Source organism: Somniosus microcephalus, chromosome 4, assembly GCF_052327205.1.
Source record: "Somniosus microcephalus isolate GS21.2 chromosome 4, FLI_Smic_1.0, whole genome shotgun sequence".
NCBI lineage: Eukaryota > Metazoa > Chordata > Chondrichthyes > Squaliformes > Somniosidae > Somniosus > Somniosus microcephalus.
Window position 1 is genome coordinate 241558330 of NC_140990.1, and position 19981 is coordinate 241578310.

At 39.3% G+C, this 19981-nt stretch overlaps 1 protein-coding gene across 48 annotated transcripts in view; it reads left to right on the forward strand.

Moving 5' to 3' along the window:
* Positions 1–1759: 1759 nt before the first annotated feature.
* LOC147120302 (titin-like) overlaps positions 1760–19981 on the forward strand; it is a 359546-nt gene continuing 341324 nt past the window's right edge. For 42 of the 48 annotated variants that reach the window (XM_085986008.1, XM_085986052.1, XM_085986054.1 and 39 more), the window contains exons 1-14: positions 1760–2102; positions 2199–2287; positions 2388–2605; positions 3803–4862; positions 5250–5408; positions 6123–6413; positions 6570–6680; positions 9007–9291; positions 9629–9694; positions 9806–10064; positions 10164–10233; positions 10486–10698; positions 12681–12823; positions 18423–18619. In XM_085986008.1, the coding sequence (XP_085842134.1) occupies positions 1775–2102; positions 2199–2287; positions 2388–2605; positions 3803–4862; positions 5250–5408; positions 6123–6413; positions 6570–6680; positions 9007–9291; positions 9629–9694; positions 9806–10064; positions 10164–10233; positions 10486–10698; positions 12681–12823; positions 18423–18619 (3489 nt within the window). In that variant the 5' untranslated portion in view covers positions 1760–1774. The remainder of the gene's footprint in view (positions 2103–2198; positions 2288–2387; positions 2606–3802; positions 4863–5249; positions 5409–6122; positions 6414–6569; positions 6681–9006; positions 9292–9628; positions 9695–9805; positions 10065–10163; positions 10234–10485; positions 10699–12680; positions 12824–18422; positions 18620–19981) is intronic. The other 6 variants (XM_085986058.1, XM_085986059.1, XM_085986061.1 and 3 more) reach the window with 5 other exon arrangements.

Here is a 19981-nt window from a genome sequence, read left to right on the forward strand (position 1 = left end):
CAAATCCTGTCTTTTCCACTCAATGATGCTGATAACATTGAAGTCGGATGAATTTCAGGGTAGAAGACATTGCACTGTGAGGATAGGCACATATAGTTATTAAATAAATAAGTTGGTTGGATAATATTGAGCAAAAAGTGTTGTTAGGATTAAAACACATGCTTTAAAACCAAAGGCTTTTGATTTCCCCGAGTAAGAGAGGAGATTGCTTCATTATAAAAAGGCAATATTGCTACAGAGCATACATCAAAGCTTTTGTATAATAAAGCTATGGCTTGGGAAAAACAATAATAGGAAGTAATGGTATGGTACGAAAAGACATGAGGCCGTTCCTCCCAATCTAGCAATCAGTTCAGACAACTGCAGGTCATAAAACACCAAATAGTGTTGCATCCAATAGGAAGTAAACCATAAAGAAAATGGTATAAGAAGAGATGCAATGTTTCTCCTCAGCAGAAGAAACATTTGCCTACCTTCAAGTCCAGGTAGCAAAAACAGGCTTGGAGAAGCCATTTTCATGATTTGCAACCAATTCCTATGCATAGGAGTTTTAGATACAAGGCTGATGTGTATTGCTTTGTATGGGGTTTTATGATTAATGTTTTGTAACAATAATAAATAAGTGAATTATCTCATATTAATGTTTCTAGCTTTTTGAATCTATTAAAAGGATAAGGAAGGATTTATCCAACACTTTTAAGATAATTGCTAAAGCATATTGTTTGGAGAATGTAAAGAGCTTTACTTTACTTTTACCTGGTCTGATGTGAAATTCTTGATGTTGGCACTTCAGGCGATGATTTTATAAATTCGTGCTCCCAAGGGAGAGCCTCAGCTGTCAGGAGTGCATATTGGGAATTGAGGTGTTTCATCCATTAAAATGAATAGATGGAAAAAACTTGGGAAATTGTCACTTGAATTCCCAATATGTGCTCCCAATGGATGACACTTTGTACTTGGAGCATGATTTTGTAAAATTACCATTCTCTATTCACTAGCACTAACACCCTTCAACTTGAGTTCAGAAATGCAATAAAAATAAAACTGAACTAGTTGATCTCCTGTGATATTAACATAACAACATAAGAAATAGGAGCAGGAGTAGGCCATTCGGCCCTTCGAGCCTACTCCGCCATTCAATGAGATCATGGCTGATCTTCTGCCTCAACTCCATTCACCGGCCCCTATCGCCATATCCCTTGATGCCCTTACTAGTCAGAAATCTATCGACTTCTGTTTTGAATATACCCAATGACTGAGCCTCCACAGCCCTCTGGGGTAGAGAATTCCAAAGATTCACCACCCTCTGTGTGAAGAAATTGTTCACAAAGTGGAGGAATGAGGGTCATTTTTACCTTCATCGTTTGGGTGGTAAACTGACAGTACAGATCGCCTGCCTGTTTCAGAGTCTGCCTGATTTAATTTCCATATGGAAATTCAAATCGGACATGTTCTATAGCAAACAGGAGATCTACTCCACTAGTTTACTGCCCAAGTGATGAAGGTGACAGTTATCCCCATAGTAATATCCCTGATATTTGGGCATGGATCAGTAATAGTGAAGGCATGGCTACATAGACTGCATGATTAGAGAGACCCAAGAGGCACAGAAGGGAAAATATTGGATATGGCATAATAGTAAAAGCACTATTTAGGACAGAAGACAAGGCAAGGCTAATCAGAAAAGTTAAGTTTTTGTGCAAGTATGGTGTGCACTATATGCAAGACTTTTAATTATATAGATTGATGCATAATAATGTAATCCAAGATAGCTATGAATTTAAACTCAGTAAGTTTTTTTTTACGTATTGCAGCAGAAACAGCGCCTCCCAACTTTATACAGAGACTACAAAGCATGACTGTGAGACAAGGATCCAAAGTTAGACTGGACGTTCGTGTGACTGGAATCCCTACACCTGTGGTGAAGTTCTACAGGGAAGGAGCCGAAATCCAGAGTTCTCCCGACTTCCAGATTGTACAAGACAGTGATTTGTACAGTTTGATTATTACTGAAGTTTATACGGAGGATTCTGGAACCTTCTCAGTGACTGCCACAAACAGCGTTGGACGAGCCACCTCAACAGCTGAGCTCCACGTCCAAGGTATTTTTTTGTTGGTATTTGTGCAAGTCAAAACAATACCTTGTACAGTTCTGGAATTAATTGTAACACTTTCATTATCATATTTCTTTTCTACAGCTGATGACGAAGTGATACCTGCCAAAAAGACAAAGACAACTATTGCCTCTGCTGAAATTTCCCAGGCAAGACAAACCCAAGTTGAAAAGGTATCTTGTTCTTGGTCTTCACTGAGGTAAATTTTACTATAATTTATTTGTTACAATTGAACATAAGCCAATACAATTTTCTTTTTTATTTATATTTTAGAAAATGGAAGCTCACTATGAGGCCAGATCTTCAACAATTGAAATGGTTGTTGATGGCAGAACAGTAGTGCAGCACTTGCATCATAAGACGCCGCCACGCGTCCCACCAAAACCAACATCCAGGTCCCCAACCCCACCAGCTACTGCTGGCAAAGTGACTCGCCAACAATCCCCATCTCCTGTCCGCCATGTGAGGGCCCCAGCACCTTCACCTGTCAGGTAAGGGAAATTTAGATGTTTATATCTGAACATTTAAACATTTTTCTTAAAGCATTTGTTAACAAGTAATTCATGTAGAATAACAGTGTAAACATCAAATGTTCGCTGAATTTCTGAGTGAATGATGGAATTCATCAATCAAACCTCCTTTGGGTTCCATTCAAATTTAAAGTGCATGGAGCTAAACTTATTTTTACACAGGAATCTTTCTGCTGGCCAGAGCTTAAGGTTCATGGTGCCACCTGGTGTCACCTCGATCTATGGTATCTAGATTGAAATCATACAGTTTGTTGGATGCAATAGTTTCCCTAATTTAAGCCACTTGAATCCAAATTCAAATTTAAAAAGTTATTTTTTATTTTGCAAAGAAAATCAGCAATATATTGTAGTGACAGTTATTTTGGAATGATAGAAGAACGTAAAAAATATCAGGACCAGAAAAGAGCATTGTGGTTCATCTGGCCAGTGCCAAATTTCAAAACTACCATATTGTATTCTATTATACCTCTCAATCACTTCTTCCTCCTCAATCACTTCTTTTGTCAAAAAGCTGTCCAGTTCCTTGTTGAGTTTTTGGGCAATATGGATCTCCACTGTATTCCTGGGTAGTATATTCCATAAATGCTGCTTGTGTGAAATGAATAATCTGAACTGCCTGTTTACCGTTTCTCTTCTGAGTTTCAGCTCATGCTCCCTGGTTGTAGAGTTTGATTATGTTAACCAAAATATTAAGGTTCAGTTTATCTATACCCATTAGAATCTTAAAAACTTCAATAAGGTCTCCCCTGAGCCACTTTTCTTCAATTATTCTTACATTACGAGTGTAAATATTCTTAGCTGCCTTAAACTCATCTTTAGCTTAAATGCGTGTAATCCCTGATACCTGTTAAGTTTCCCTCCACTGTATTCTCTCCAAGGTCTCCAGTATGCTGAGCATAATTGTGCATATTACTCCAGGTGAGCCTGAACCAGTGCTCTATACAACGCTCATTATTATTCCTCAAGCTTATGTTCTATTCCCTTCGCTATACACAACAAGATCTTGTTTGCAAGAAAAAAAAATTACTTCTTGCAAATGCTGTGATCAAAGGCAGGTTTGCCACTTGAAAGTAAGAATTGCACCACTGAACCACCATTGCATCTGATGCTATGAATGAATGATTTACATTTAAATGCTACTAATTTTTTTTTATACAGATCCGTGTCTCCAGCTGGAAGACTCTCAACATCACCTATCAGATCCGTTAAATCTCCACTTCTTTCTCGCAAATCTCAGATAACTGCAGTTGTTGCTTCAGAAGCTATACCTCCTTGGAAGCAGGAAGGCTATGTTTCAGCAACTGAAGCACATATGAGAGAAAGCAGATTAACCACAAGCACTACACAGATTCATAGAGAAGAAAAATGGGAAGGGAGATATGGAATCCATGGACAGATGACAATCACTGGAGCTGCTGGTGCTGCTGGTGCTGCTGGAGCTGTTCGAGTTACCACAGTTGAACAAGGTGCCGGTGCTGCTGGAGCTGCTGGTGCTGCTGGAGCTGTTAGAGTTACCACAGTTGAACGAGGTGCCGGTGCTGCTGGAGCTGCTGGTGCTGCTGGAGCTGTTAGAGTTACCACAGTTGAACGAGGTGCCGGTGCTGCTGGAGCTGCTGGAGCTGCTGGTGCTGCTGGAGCTGTTAGAGTTACCACAATTGAACGAGGTGCCGGTGCTGCTGGAGTTATCACAGTTGAACGAGGTGCCGGTGCTGCTGGAGCTGCTAGAGTTATCACAGTTGAACGAGGTGCCGGTGCTGCTGGAGCTGCTGGAGCTGCTAGAGTTATCACAGTTGAAGGAGCTGCTGGTGCTGCTGGAGTTATCACAGTTGAACGAGGTGCCGGTGCTGCTGGAGCTGCTAGAGTTATCGCAGTTGAACGAGGTGCCGGAGCTGCTGGAGCTGCTAGAGTTATCACAGTTGAAGGAGCTGCTGGTGCTGCTAGAGTTACCACAGTTGAACGATCTGCTGGTGCTCCTAGAATTACCACAGCTGAACGAACTGCTATAGTTACCACAGCTGAAGGAGCTGCTGGTGCTCCTAGAGTTACCACAGTTGAACGATCTGCTGGTGCTGCTAGAGTTACCACAGTTGAACGATCGACTAGAGTTACCACAGTTGAAGGAGCTGCTGGTGCTGCTAGAGCTACCACACTTGAAGGAAGTGCTGCAGCTGTTGGAATGACCGGTGCCGCTGTTGGTGTTTCAATTGCTGGCAAAGAGGTAAGGCAGATTTACATTTTCATCAAGCATGACCAAGTTCTGCCAAAAGCAAATCATTGTTAATAATTCAGACCAGTCCTAATTCAGTTATGTGGGAAGTTCTCAGTCTCAGATATATTGAGTTTGATAAATTTTAAACCCACAGTGAAAGTAGATTAAAATAGGTCTGTGTAAAATGAACCAATTTCCTGCTTGATTGTATGAGAAAAACATTTTATATCTGTAAAGACTTAAATTTGTTATGTTTATGCTTTTCAAATGTATTTATACGCAACTGCATTTTGAATGTTACACCAATACAGTTTAATTTTGAAAACAATTTTTTTGATATTTAGTTACATGGCATATATAACAAATTCATTCTATTTTTTGCTGCAATAAATTCAGACAGAGCATGGCATAGAGAAAACAACAGCTGTAGCTACAGTAGTAGCCGCTGTTGACCAAGCCAGGGTACGCGAACCAGTTACTGTAACCACTACCACAGAAAGAAGCACTTCAGAGAAACATGCGTTCACAGTACAAGCACAACCAGTTGAGGATCAGGTAGTTTGAATCACAATGAAAAATTACTTTTAATTCACATATTTGTTACAAAAATATAGCCTTTTGCTCTCCTAATAAATGTCACTGTCACATTCTCATGTAAACATTAAACATTTTTTATATACCCCTTAGCTTTCCCACTTCTCCCCTGTAGTTGTATCACTTAGTTTCACCAGTACTTCTCTGTACTTGTACCTCTTAGATTTTTGCACTTCTCCCTTCTTCTTATGTCCCTTAGTTTCACACTTACTCCTTTATTCTTATCCCTTTGTTTCATCACTACTCCCATGTCAAGTGTGTACCACCTTGCACGTACATGCCATGTAATTTTAGATGGTTTGCTTAAAATTTGTATTGGTTATAAATGCATTAATGTGTAGCGTGCATTTTGCTGTCAAAAGCAATACCAATTTATTTTGTAACTCAAATCTTTGACAATTAAGGAAAGAAACCAAAAGTTTCCTATTTTTAACATTTCTTATTTATTATTTTTGTTTTGATTAACAAATCAACCAGCTTTTGAAAATAGCAGATGTCTTTAAAACATAAAATAAACTTTCAGCAAATTGTTAACAAGAAATATATTCTCAGACCTCAATATGATACATCAGTCAAAGCCCAATATGGTATTGCTTTTGAAGGTCATAGTTAATCTTGTGAAATTTAAGATTAGACTATGCGTGCTCTCACAGACTTAGCCCTTGTTGTCTGCAGATTGAGGTTGGCAAAAAGGCTGAAGCTGTGGCTAAAGTATTGGCTGCTGTGGATCAAGCACGTACTAGACATCCTGTGTATGCTGAAGGAGTGCGTTCAGAAGAGACATCTATGGAGTATGAATATGCACAGCGTGGTGTATGTCAAAGTGCCACTGAGTTTTCTGCTGAGAAACGAACCGCCCCTGCTGAACAACAAGTTGTCACCACAACTGTCAGAAAAGAGACAGTTATTGTGCCAACTAAAACACAAATTTCTTATGACGAACAAGCTGAAAAACACATTTTACAGGTTAGACCTCATTTAACTCATAAAACATCAAGTTAACATTACAAAGATTCTGTTATTCATGTTAACTATGAAGATCATCTTGACAGAACTTTTTTTAAATTTTATCAGTACACGCTGAATTAAACATAATAATAAAGATTTTGTTGGTTGCTATAGATTGAAAGAGCATCAGAATCTGCAGTACATCTGGACCACAAACTTCCCAGTACAATTCCTCACTTCACTGTTTCAAAAATCACTGTAGCCAAACCAGAAACAACCCAAGAGGTAAGGGTGAAAATTCTGTATGGCAGGCAAATAAACAAAAAGCTTATAATATTAAATCTTAAATAGACAGGACTATCATATGAGGTCTTTGATAATGAAATAAAACTGTAGTTAGAGAAATTAGAAAAGGAATATCTATATACTTTGTTTAAGAAGAGTCTTATCAATTTAGGGGAAATATTCCTGTAAACTTCTCATAATTCATTGAGACAAGGTTATAATTAATTATAAATGCCTTCTAATGGAATAAGCCATTTGGATATTGAGATCAATAATGATTGACACACATGCTAGGGACACTGGGATGAGAATTCCTTTAGGCCCAATTTCGGGCCAGAAATGAGAGCCCCAACCGGTTTTGGGAACCAGTAATATTATTTGGGCGAGCTGACTGCTCTTGTCACACCTTCACAGGTAGCTTACCCAGTTTAAAAAGATGGTAAGTCCTGGTGGGACAGGCGGGGGGCAGATTTAAGGGAGGGTGGAGTGGCAATGGAGGAGGGGGGCACGATCACGTGTACTGTGGAGTCGGGTGAGCACTCTTGCTCCTCATGGCTCCACAGAAACTATTTTTATATATTTTTTGAAAAGTTACTTTTGGTTGGTGGCTGCAGAAGAGTCCAGAGTGGAGCAGGCCCGGCTCAATTTCCCAGAGAGGGCCTAAAACAGGTATTAGGCTCCTCATTCGTATACTTAAGGGGTCTAATCTCTGTTTTGCGCAGCCACTAAGGCCCAACCCAATGTTGTGGTGGACATCTTTCAAGCGTACTTTTGGGCACGGGACGTTGGTCCTTGAATTTGGCCCTTGTTGTGCCTGTTTTACACCTATAAGGAGGTCCAATTTTTACCCCACTGTTTTTAGAGATTGATTGGCTAGGTTATGTGTCATGGTAAAACATACAAGAAAAACATAAATGGTGGATATTGTTATCATATGCTTTATGGAAAATTTCTTATTAATATCAGGTAAAGGTTTTTATAATCCATCATTTGAGTAATTTTAGAAATCAGTTACAGGTAATTAATGAGGGGCGTGCACAGAGTCTAATTTTGCTGAAATGGCAGATATCTCAACCTATTTTTGACAAGCATTAAACAGCTTACATTAGAGGTTGCTGTTTCCCTGCCATACAGTATAATAATTTTTTTCAAGTTTATATCTGGGTTAAAAATATATTTTTTATACATTGGCCCAGAATTTGCTAGGAAACTAACAGCGAAATTAATGCGCTCGCTGTTATTTGTGTGTAAGTAACCCAGCAATTTGTGGTGAGGAAAATATACATCATGAGTTGCAAATCACCACAAATTGTTGAACAATTTGCGTCGCTCTGCCGTTAGCCTCATGAAAACGGGATCTCAACCTCCCTATGAGTTTCAAGAAATTGCTGCATTTGCGCTATTAAAATGAATTAAGCTCGCCGCAGGAAGTTAGGGCTGGTACCTAACGACGTATGGATCCTTTTCATGACAAGATTTAAGTTCCTGCAATGCCATTCAACCTTTCCGGCCCAGAAAGGGAACAATTTAAACTGTAGAGTCTCGTTCCTGCAAGTAGTAAATTGTTCTTAAAGGTTTTCAAAATTTGAAATTTAACATTTAAAAAAATCTCCTTTTCCTTTCTGTCTCATTTTTCTTTCTCTCTTAATATAATCTTTCTTTCTCTCTCTTTACTTTTCTTTCTGTATCTAGCTTGACTCTAATTCACTCTATTTCCTTCTCCATTATTAGCTCTGTTTCTTTCTCTATCTTTAAATCTCATTGGTTGAGGAGATGGATTGTTAGTCCTGTCCTTCACCAAGGTCCCAGATGCCCTCTTGACCTCGCCGTGCCATTATCAGATTGCACTTCCAGCAATTTGTAGGGCAAAGCACTTTTGAGCTGAAGGGTGACGAAAAAAATATAATAAAAGGGGCACGCCATGAGAGGCCCTGGACCAGCAAATTCTGGGCCATATTGCTTTTTTGCTATCTTTGTTTGTCATTCATTTTACATTTTCACAAGTACATTTTTTTATCTTCTTCATTTATACTAATAGTTTATTTTTAACAGTTATAGAGCATTAACTCAAGTTCTTTGAATCTAACACTTAATGTTTGTAGGAAGTTGTTTAGACATACCTTTCACTATTAGCTAATGTTTTCTAAACTATGAGTTCCTTTTTTCCTATTGATCATTTCGTTTCATGCTCACACAACGTTTTCCAAAAAAGTCATCTAATTTAGCTAACCCAATAATCCCATCCATCCCTGTCATTGTGACCAGTAATTTAAAAACTTAAAATAGTTTGTAAATAATATAACTTTATTCTTCTTGGCTTGGTTAGGTTTCTATAGCAGGAACTGCTATTGTTACTCTGGAAAAAGAGTTGTCTGCGTCTTCTGCTGTGAAGGTTACCAAGCCAGTGAAACCTCCTGTGTTAAAAGAGGCCAGAATTGTGACAGAGGAGAGTGTCTCTCCCCAGCCTCGTATTAGAGAAAGAACAGACGTGTATGAGACACGGTTTGATACTGAAATGCACAGGCATCTAGGTTTAAGTATTTCAGGCTCACTTGAAGCTGAATTTGATGTTGAACATGAGGAAGATCAATATGAAGCAGAAGAAGAGCAGGTTTGTTAATTACCCAGTAGTGTGCCCTAACTTTGTGTGTTCCCTACAAATTAACAGTAGCAAATAGTGTGAAAAGTTTCGCTCCTGACCAACAGCAAAGCTAACAACATTTCCATCTTGCCCCTCTCTCCATTAAACCTTTACCACAATCTAACATGGTATAACTCTTTTAATGGGAATGATAACTCAGTGGTGTGACAGCCTGGAGACGTGAGTCCTCTGCAGGAAGCTCTTTCCCATTTTTCTATTTGATGTGTAACACTCTCCTAAACCTGTTTAACAAGTTGTATAATCGGGTCTCATTTCTTACTCACCACTTTATTTTCTGTTTTTCCAGGTCACAGAACCTGCTGCTCTACCAATTCCAACAGTGGTTCCACTTATCCCACCGAGTTTTGTTTCTGTAAGCAATTAGTTCATACGAAAATGTATTTTAAATGCTCCAATTTGCATTTGAATGCTTTATACTAGCTTTAAATTTTTTAACCAGTTAATTGTACCTGACTTTTTACAGGGCTTGAAAAACATGACTGTAGTAGAAGGTGAATCTGTGACCCTAGCATGTGAAATCACAGGGCACCCTACCCCAACCGTGATGTGGTTTAGAGAAGACTATCACATTGAAAGTTCCATTGATTTCCAAATAACCTTCGAAAAAGGCATTGCCCGTATAACAATCAGGGAAGCCTTTGCAGAAGACAGTGGCCGCTTTACATGCACTGCCACCAGTGATGCTGGTACTGCTAGCAGTTCATGCTACCTTCTTGTTCAAGGTATGTATTTTAGTAAGGATATCAAAGATGATTAAAATTTGATGAACAACTCTCTGTCCAAGACACATTTGAAATAATTTATTGTTTGTACTTTTGTAGTGTCAGAAGAGATTGAAAGCAGAGAAGAAGCCTTTGCTGTATCTGAGCAAACTGGCTTTGAAAAGAAACGGTATTTACAATCTTTAAATATTACTGTTAAAAAGGGTGAAACAGTTAACCATATTTATTGTATTTTCATTGCTGATAGTTTCCTTCTATTTTTATTCTGAGAAATATATTTTTAGACCCGCTGTACGGTGCATTGTACTGTATGTGTAGTAACATAAATAATATAAAAAGCTATGTAAACTCGTGCTAAAAGACAAGTCATTCATAATGGTCCACCAAATCAAAATCGATCTCAGTATTTGTGTATTTCCAGAGTTGAAATGAGAGTGGAAACTCTATCAGGAGCCAGTGTTACAGCTGAATCAGTGGACGGTGCCGCTGGAGTCACTCCTTTCTTCATCAGGAACCCGATAGTACAGAAACTAATTGAAGGTGGAAGTGTCATTTTTGATTGTCAAATTGGAGGCATCCCGAAACCACATATTTACTGGCGAAAAGCTGGAATTCCATTAACGACTGGATACAGGTATAACATTCTGTTAAACAACACTTAAATCCTCATGCTGAGCCATTTTAAATTTAAAGACAACCAATTAACGTCACTTTTCATTCTTTGAAATTGGAACATTAACTGACTTGAAAAAAGACAGTTGTGCAGCTAAATTATTACTTTTATATCTAAAAATAAACTATTTACACACAGTAAATGTGATTCTGTGTTTGGGGGAGTGCAAGTTGGAGTTAGAGCTACACTATTGTCACCCCAATTCTCTGATCTGTGCTCATTGTGAGTGCAAAATTGCAAATTTAATGTTTCAGTAGCTCAGTGCATGTTCTTTAGGACCCACAAACAACTAATGAATGAATGACCAGTCAGTGTGAAGCTAATCATGTACTGGGATAGATTTCAGAAGCACACCAGTTATTCTAACCTTGCATAGGTCATTAGTGAAGCCATGTTTGAATTATTGTGCCAGCAACACACTATCGTGAAAAGAACATTGAGGAGTCCCTGATGGCCCAGTTGAAAAGGCAATGTATCTCTGAGCCATACAAACCAAGAAGGTTCCAGGTTCAATTCCTGGTCTGTGATGAGTTAGTTGATCTCCGTCACGTATGGGTACTACAATTGAACTCGGCATAACTGGTCTAATGTGAAAACCTCATTGAACACAACTGGTCTAAAGAGGGAAAATCACCCAAATGTATCCAGTGAAACCAGCTATGATACTTTCATGGTCAAATAACACATTGACTGTGGAGGCTCACATAGGAAGGACAGCTATTTGGGTGAGGTGCCAAAGGGTACTTGAACCCCATGGAATTAGAGCTCATCATAAATCTGTGTGTTCACGAGAGAATGGTAAAAAAGCAGTGAAAAACAAGAAAGTTAATGTGTTGCAGAGTGTTCCATAACAAGAGGTAGGGATCAGTCTGGGACCTAGGACACTAATTTATGAAGAGGGATTCACAGAACTGAAGTTGTTTTCACTGGAGGAAGGAAGATTAAGAAGCAGACATAATCCAAGCTTTTAAATTCTAGAGAGTAATGCAAACATTTAACTTGGGATGTGAGCAGTAATGTATGAGTATAAAATCAATAAGCAGATATAAATTCAGATTTTTTTTCACCACTTAGTTGTATATCGAAACAAAACTCAACTAAAATCAGAACTGCTCCTTTAAGGAACATGTTGGGTCAGGAAATGGCAGTTGTGTTCAATGAGGTTTTCACATTAGTCTTCGTAAATAAAGATCATAGGTAAATTCTAGAACCAGTTATTTTGAGGAAGAAATTGCTCTTTTAATGAAAAAAAGGACAATGTCTGTTTTTCTTCATAATGACTAGGTGCAGCTTTGAAATGTGATTTCTGAGAATTAGGTGGATTTGCTAGAGTTTGATTATCTTTGCATGACGGGGAGTAATTTTGAAGAACCTATTTTTCAGAAGATAAATTGGTCAGGTAGAATCCAAGAAAAGATAGATTTAATATGGACTGTGGAAGTAATGTGTTTATGATGTTAAAGTAGCTAATACTGCATTAATCAATACCTTTAAAACAGAACTGATGAATACATCATCAAGAATAGGATTGATAGCTACAAGTTTGAACACAAATGTAGTTAAATGTTGCATGGAATATGATGCTTCTTAATGACTTCCAGCATTTACAGTTTTTTGTTTCAATCTCATATTGGTTCCTGAACTCTTGGGACCAATAAAGTATCATATCAAGGAAGGCAATGATATATACAATAATATAGAATGTAAGATTAGATCAATATTCTGGGGTTTCACTTGATTTATCTTTCAAGGCAAGGAGGAACTTTGTAGAATCAGGTGATTGAATGCGTTGGGCAGAGACTGTGATATCACATGTTCTATGCATGCTGTGAAAGGAGTGGGTGTAATAGCCTTTTCTTGTTCCATGTTTTCTTATATTCATCATGATTTTTCTTCTTTCTGATCCTCGAGATTTTATGCTAAAGTACATTATTCCCCCCCAGGTACAAGGTCAGTTACAACAAGGAAATGGGAGAATGCAAACTTGAGATTTCCATGACTTTTGCAGATGATGCGGGTGAATATTCCATTGTTGTTCGTAATCAACATGGAGAAATTTCTGCATCAGCTCAACTGCTGGAGGAAGGTATGTAGCTATTAAAACAATTGATGGTTAAAATCACTTCATTTTCTATAACAGCTAAATCCGCCTCATTGAGGTGGTATTTAATTACTATGATAATCAAATTATTTTTGAGATTACATTTTTTTTATTTAGGCAATGACTAAATCATTTGCTTTTATTAAATGAACTTTAAAATTTGTGTTATTTTTTTAAACTAGTACTCCTGTTATAATTGTGATACATACATAGAATCATGAAATTTTACAGCACAGAAGGAAAGCATTCAGTCCATCATATCTGTGCTGACTCTCTGAAAGATCTATCTACTTAGTCCAATTTCCCTGCCGATACCCCTTTATTTTTTTCTTTTCCAGATATTTATCCATTTCCCTTTTAAAAGCTATTATCCACTCTGCTTCTATCACTGTTTCTGGTTGGACATTCCATAGCCTAATACCCTCTGTCAAAAAAGTTCTAACCTCTCTCTTTATACTTTTGCTCTTTCAAAGAGACGTGACGGGCTGAATGGTTTCCTTCTGTGCTGTAAGATTTGATGATTCTAATGATTTTTAATTTGTTCCCTCTAGTTAACAGTGGAAATTGTTTTTTTCTTATTTTGCTTATAAAAACTGTACATAATTTTGAACACCTCTATCCAACCTCATCTTAAACTTCTTTATGCTAATGAAAAAAGACCCAGTTCTCTAGTCTCTTTTGATAAAGTCCATGGTATAAATTTAATGAATCTCTTCTGTAACCTTTCTGTGGCCTTGACATTCTTTTAAGGTAGGGAGCCCAAAACTGGATATAATATTCCAACTGCAGCCTAACCAATGATCTGCACAGGTTTAGCATTGCCGCTTTGTGTTTATATCCTATAATAATCCTATTTAAAAGACCTTGGATCCCATTTTCTTTTTTTTTTTTACAGCTTTATCAACTTATCCTCCCACTTTTATTAATTTGTGTATCTGAACTGCTAAGTTTCTTAGCTTTTCTATTTAAAAAAAAATGTTTTACCATTTAGTGTATATTTTCTCTCATTCATCCTCCCAAATGATCTCACATTAAATTTCATCCAGCATCGATTTACTCAAATACAGTCCTTTTCATAGTTAACCATGGTTCCTATTTTTCTGTTAGCACATTTTCATGTGCCTCTTTCACCCAAGTCCAAATCATTTTACATATATATATAGGGCTTTAAACTAAAAAGGGGGGGAGGGGTCAGGTGAGGGGAAATTTAGAAATCTAAAGCGAAAGGTCAAGGCAATAGAGCAGTGTAGCGATTTGGGTAAAAATAAGCAGAATGTGACAGGAAGAGACAGAGGGGGAGAAATTGGGTGAGTAGCGCCACCTGTTAGCGCCTAAAGAGGCAGCCAGTGGCTGTAGCGCCACTGGCTGCGTCTCCTGCGATATTCAGCAGGGGCGCTAATGGTGGCGTTAGGCTTTTGCGCTGCGCCGCCACCGATGACGTCATCAGTGTGCGCAGCGCCCCATTCGTGCCCCGTTCGCGATATTTGGTTGCGCCGCTCGCTACCCGCGCCCGGCAGCGGCGCAAGTTAAGGTGGAGGTGCGGGGCGGCCGCTTTTTCGGCGGCCGCCTGCTAGCACCTCCGTCCCCGGCTTCCTCACCGCCCCCCCCCCCCCCCCCGCGGCATTGCCAGCTATTTCCCGAGAGCCCGGCACTTCTCCTTGGTGCCGGGCTCATTTGCCGGCACTCGCGATCGGGGATCGCGCTGTTGCAGGCACCTCCCCCTTAACAGTGGGAGGAAGGCCTGCAGTACCGCAGCGTGCCGTGCCGCAGCATGTGGCGTTGCGCTGCGATAATCAGTTTCAGCGCCCTAAGAGGGACGTGGAGCGCCTTGAGCCTCACCCCGTGTCCCTCGAGCAGCACTGAAACTGAATTTCTGGCGATCGGAATTACTCCGATCGCTGCACTAAATCCTGCGCTCAGGCGACTTTTGCGCCACTTTGGCGCCCCAACCCAATTTCTAGGCCATTGAGTTTAATGATAGCAGTGCAGCAGACAATAAGGTCAAAGCAGGGAATAATGGTGAAAAAAAATTAATTAAAGGCTCTTTATCTGAATGCACGAAACATTCGTAACAAGATAGATGAACTAGTGGCACAAATAGAGATAAATGGGTTTGATCTAATAGCCATTACAAAAACATGGTTGCAAGGTGGCCAAGGTTGGTAACTAAATGTTCCAGGGTACTTAACCTTTCGAAAAGACAGGCAGAATGGAAAAGGAGGGGGAGTAGCCCTGATAATAAAGGATGACATAAGGACAGTAGCGAGAAAGGATCTTGGCTCGGAAGATCAGGAAGTAGAATCAGTATGGGTGGAGATAAGGAATAACAAGGGGCAGAAAACACTGATAGGCCCCCTAACTGTAACTATACCGTTGGACAGAATGTTAATCAAGAAATAGTAGGAGTTTGCAACAAAGGTAATGCAATAATCTTGGGGGACTTTAATCTTCATATAGACTGGACAAATCAAATTGGCAAAGGTAGTCTGGAATGCATTTGGGACAGTTTCCTAGAACAATATGTCATGGAACCAACCAGGGAACAGGTTATTTTAGATCTTGTATTGTGTAATGAGACAGGGTTAATTAGCACTCTTATAGTAAAGAATCCTCTGGGGCAGAGTGATCATAATGTGATAGAATATTCCATTGAGAAACAAACTCCACAGGAAAAGTGATCCAACTGTGGCTAATTAAAGAAGTTAAGGATAGTATTAGATTGAAAGAAGATGCTTATAATGTTGCAAAGAATCATAGTAAGCCTGAGGATTGGGAGAGTTTCAGCACGGTGGCATAGTGGTTAGCACTGTTGCCTCACAGCGCCAGGGACCCGGGTTCAAATCCGGCCTCGGGTGACTGTCTGTGTGGAGTTTGCACATTCTCCCCGTGTTTGCATGGGTTTCCTCCGGGTGCTCCGGTTTCCTCCCACAGTCCAAAGATGTGCGGGTTTAGGTTGATTGGCTATGATAAATTGACCCTTAGTGTTAGGGGGATTAAATACGTGGGGTTACGGGGATAGGGTGGGATATGTGTTGGTGTAGGGGTTACGGGGATCGGGTGGGATATGTGTCGGTGCAGGCTCGATGGGCCGAAATGGCCTCTATCTGCACTGTGGGGTTTCTGTGATTTCTGTGATCTGTGAAAACAGGTTGACCAAAAAATTGTTAAAAAGAAAAAAAATAGAATATGAGAGAAAACTAGTAAGAAATATAAAAGCAGATTGTAAGAGTTTCTACAAGTATGTAAAAAGGAAAAGAGTAGCAAAAGTAAACATTGGTCCTTTAGAGACTGAGACAGGAGAAATTATTGTGGGGAATAAGGAAATGGCAGAAACGTTAAACAACTATTTTGTATCTGTCTTCACAGTAGAAATGTAAGAAGTCACACAACACCAGGTTATAGTCCAACAGCTTGATTTCAAATAAAGCTGTTGGACTATAACCTGGTGTTGTGTGACTTCTTACATTTGTCCACCCCAGTCCAACTCCGGCATCTCCACACCTTCACAGTAGAAGACAGAAAAAGCATACAAAAAATGGTGGGGAACCAAGGGTCTAATGAGGGTGAGGAACTTAATGTAATTAATATAAGTAGGGAAAAAGTACTCGAGAAACAAATGGGACTAAAAGCCAACAAATCCCCTGGACCTGATGGCACACATCTTAGGGTTCTAAAAGAGGTGGCTGAAGAGATAGTGGATGCATTGGTTTTGATCTTCCAAAATTCCCTAGATTCTGGAATGGTCCCAGCAGATTGGAAGGTCGCAAATGTAACACCGCTATTCAAGAAAGGAGGGAGAGAAAAAACAGGGAACTACAGGCCAGTTAGCCTGACATCAGTCATCTGGAAAATGCTGAAATCCATTGTTAAGGAAGTGGTATCAAGTCACTTAGAAAATCATAACATAATTAGGCAGAGTCAACATGGTTTTATGAAAGGGAAATTGTGTTTGACAAATTTATTAGAGTTTTTTTGAGGATGTAACTAGCAGGGTTGATAAAGGGGAACCAGTGGATGTAGTATATTTGGATTTCCAAAAGGCATTCGATAAGGTGCCACATAAAAGGTTATTACACAAGATTAGGGCTCGTGGGGTTGGGGATAATATGGATAGAGGATTGGTTAATGGACAGAAAACAGAGAGTAGGGATAAACGGATCTTTTTCAGGTTGACAGGCTGTAACTAGTGGGGTGCCGTAAGGATCAGTGTTGGGGCCTCAGCTATTTACAATCTGTTTTAATGACCTAGATGAAGGGACCGAGTGTAATGTATCCAAGTTTGCTGATGATACAAAGCTAGGTGGGACAGTAAGCTGTGAGGAGAACACAAAGATTCTGCAAAGCGATATAGATAGACTAAGTGAGGCAGTAAGGTGGCAGATGGAGTATAATGTAGGGAAATGTGAGGTTATTCATGTTGGTAGGAAGAATAGAAAAACAGAATATTTTTAAATGGTGAGAAACTTTCAGATGTTGGTGTTCAGAGAGATTTGGGTATCCTCATGCAAGAAACACAGAAAACTAGCAGTTCCTTCCTCCCCTCCCCCGCCCCCCGCCCTTTCCCTGCCTCTGCGTCTGCTTAAAACCTGTTACAACTCTAACTTTTTCCATTTCTGACGAAAGGTCACAGACCTGAAATGTTAACTCTGTTTCTTTCTCCACGTCTGCTGCCTGACTTGCTGAGTGTATCCAGCATTTTCTGTTGTTATTACAGAAAGCTAGCATGCAGGTAGAGCAAGCAATAAGGAAGGCAAATGGCATGTTGGCCTTTATTGCAAGAGGGTTGGAGTATAAGAGTAAGGAAGTCTTGCTGCAATTGTACAGGGCCTTGGGGAGACCACACCTGGAGTACTGTGCACAGTTTTGGTCTCCTTATTTAAGGAAGGATATACTTGCCTTGGAGGCGGTGCAACAAAGGTTCACTAGATTGATTCCTGAGATGAGAGGGCTGTCCTATGATGAGAGATTGTGTAGAATGGGCCTATACTCTCTGGAGTTTAGAAGAATGAGAGGCGATCTCATTGAAACATACAAGATTCTGAAGGGGATTGACAGGGTAGATGCTGAGAGGTTGTTTCCCCTGGCTGGAGTGTCTAGAACTAGGGGGCATAGGCATAGGCTCAGGATAAGGGGTCAGCCATTTAAGACTGAGATGAGGAGGAATTTCTTCACTCAGAGGGTTGTGAATCTTTGGAATTCTCTGCCCCAGAGAGCTGTGAATGCTGAGTCTTTGAGTATATTCAAGGCTGAGATAGATAGATTTTTGGACTCTAGGGGAATCAAGGGATATGGAGATCGGGCGGGAAAGTGGAGTTGAGGTCGATGATCAGCCATGATCTTATTGAATGGCGGAGCAAGCTCGAGGGGCTGGTATGGCCTACTCCTGCTCTTATTTCTTATGTTCTTATATATATGTAGAGAGAATAAGAGCAGTGGTCTTAACACTGACTCCAGTGGGATATCCCCCCAATCTGAGTAGGAGATAATTAAAGTACCATATTGACTTTCCATATTAATAACTCGAGGATTTCAGTATTTTTTATAACTCCTATGCTGTTCTAATTTTGATGTAATTTATTTTTAGCTGATTATGAGCTTTACATGAAGGAACACCAGGAGGTAATACATCGAACAGAATTAGTGACAGAGTATATCCAAGAACCCAGAGTTGCAGAAGTAGCACCAGTGATTTTAATGACGGAGTATGAAAAAGAACAAGCACTCATCAGGAAAAAAATGGGAAAAAGTGTAACCATGATGAAAACTGTGATAGAAGAACAGGTGAGGTTCATCTTAAAATTAGTTTATATATCTGAACAAATCTTAGAAATAAAATGCAACATTAATTTGTTTGTTTTATAAGGCTCAGAGGTAAAATTGTTTTGTAATTGTTAAGGTTACATTAAGCTGGTTTCAAAATACAATGGTGCACAACTTGTGCTACAATTGTTCACCTTTGGATAAAATAATTTTAGCAGCCAATGTTCAAACCATATTCAACTTTCAAGAAGAGATTGTTTTTAAGCTTTGCTAAAGTACAGAAACAAGTGGACAGATGGTGTAATTTAAAATGTTTAGAGTTGTCAATAGTTGAAAAAGAATTACTGATTGCCATTCACATTATTACCATTTGCATTCGTGGGGAAAGTGCCTATTGATTAACAGTCCAACTGACTATACAGAACTTTGTGTAATTATTTTCTAAATATTTGTATCAATCAGAGAAGAATAGTATGTGTGTGTGTGAAGCAGCCTGATGTATGGAACAGTTTTGGAAACTGTTTTCTAGAATGAATTTTACATTTTTGAAATACTAGTCTTATCTCCAATGGTATTGCATCCAGAGAGACAAGACATGTGTCGTGTTCAGGTGAGGTGGAGTTAGAGAATGGGGGATTAATTGGATCAGGTGAGCAGACATAGTTCAGTCGCCATTTTAAAGTCATACATTCAGTCCTTATTTTCATATATTTCCATGGTAAACTCTTATTTCCACATTTATAATGGAAGCTACAGGTATATGTGTAACTTGCCATACTGGAATTACATCCTCCTGTCAGTGATGGCACTCCAGTGAACCCATTGGAAAAGGATGTAATTACAGTTGGACAAGTTTATAGGACAGTTTCCGTTATAGATGTGGACATAAGAATTTACAATGGAAAGAGTTAACCAGAAGTGTGTGCAGGTGTAAGATATTTACTATATTGTAGCGATTGGTCTTCCATAGAATAATAGAAACTTACATCGCAGAAGGATGCTATTCAGCCCATTGTGTCTATGCAGGCTCTTTGCCACAGCAATCAGAAATGAATCCCCATAATCTTGTATCTTTCTCTGCTTCAAATATTTATCCAACAATAGCTTGCAGTTATATTGCACCTTTAATGTGGAAAAAAGTGCTGAAGTGCTTCACAAAGGTGTAATTTAAAAAAATGGATGCTGAGCCAAAGAAGGACAGATTAGAAGGGGTGATCAAAACTTTTGTGAGGGGTTGGTTTTGAGGAGGGTCTTAAAGGAAGAGAGGGAGGTGGAGAGGCAGAAAGATTTAAGGAGCAAATTCAGAGTGTTGAAGGCACAGTCACCAATGATTGTGTGAAAGCAGAGGGAATGTACATAGAAACATAGAAGATAGGAGCAGGA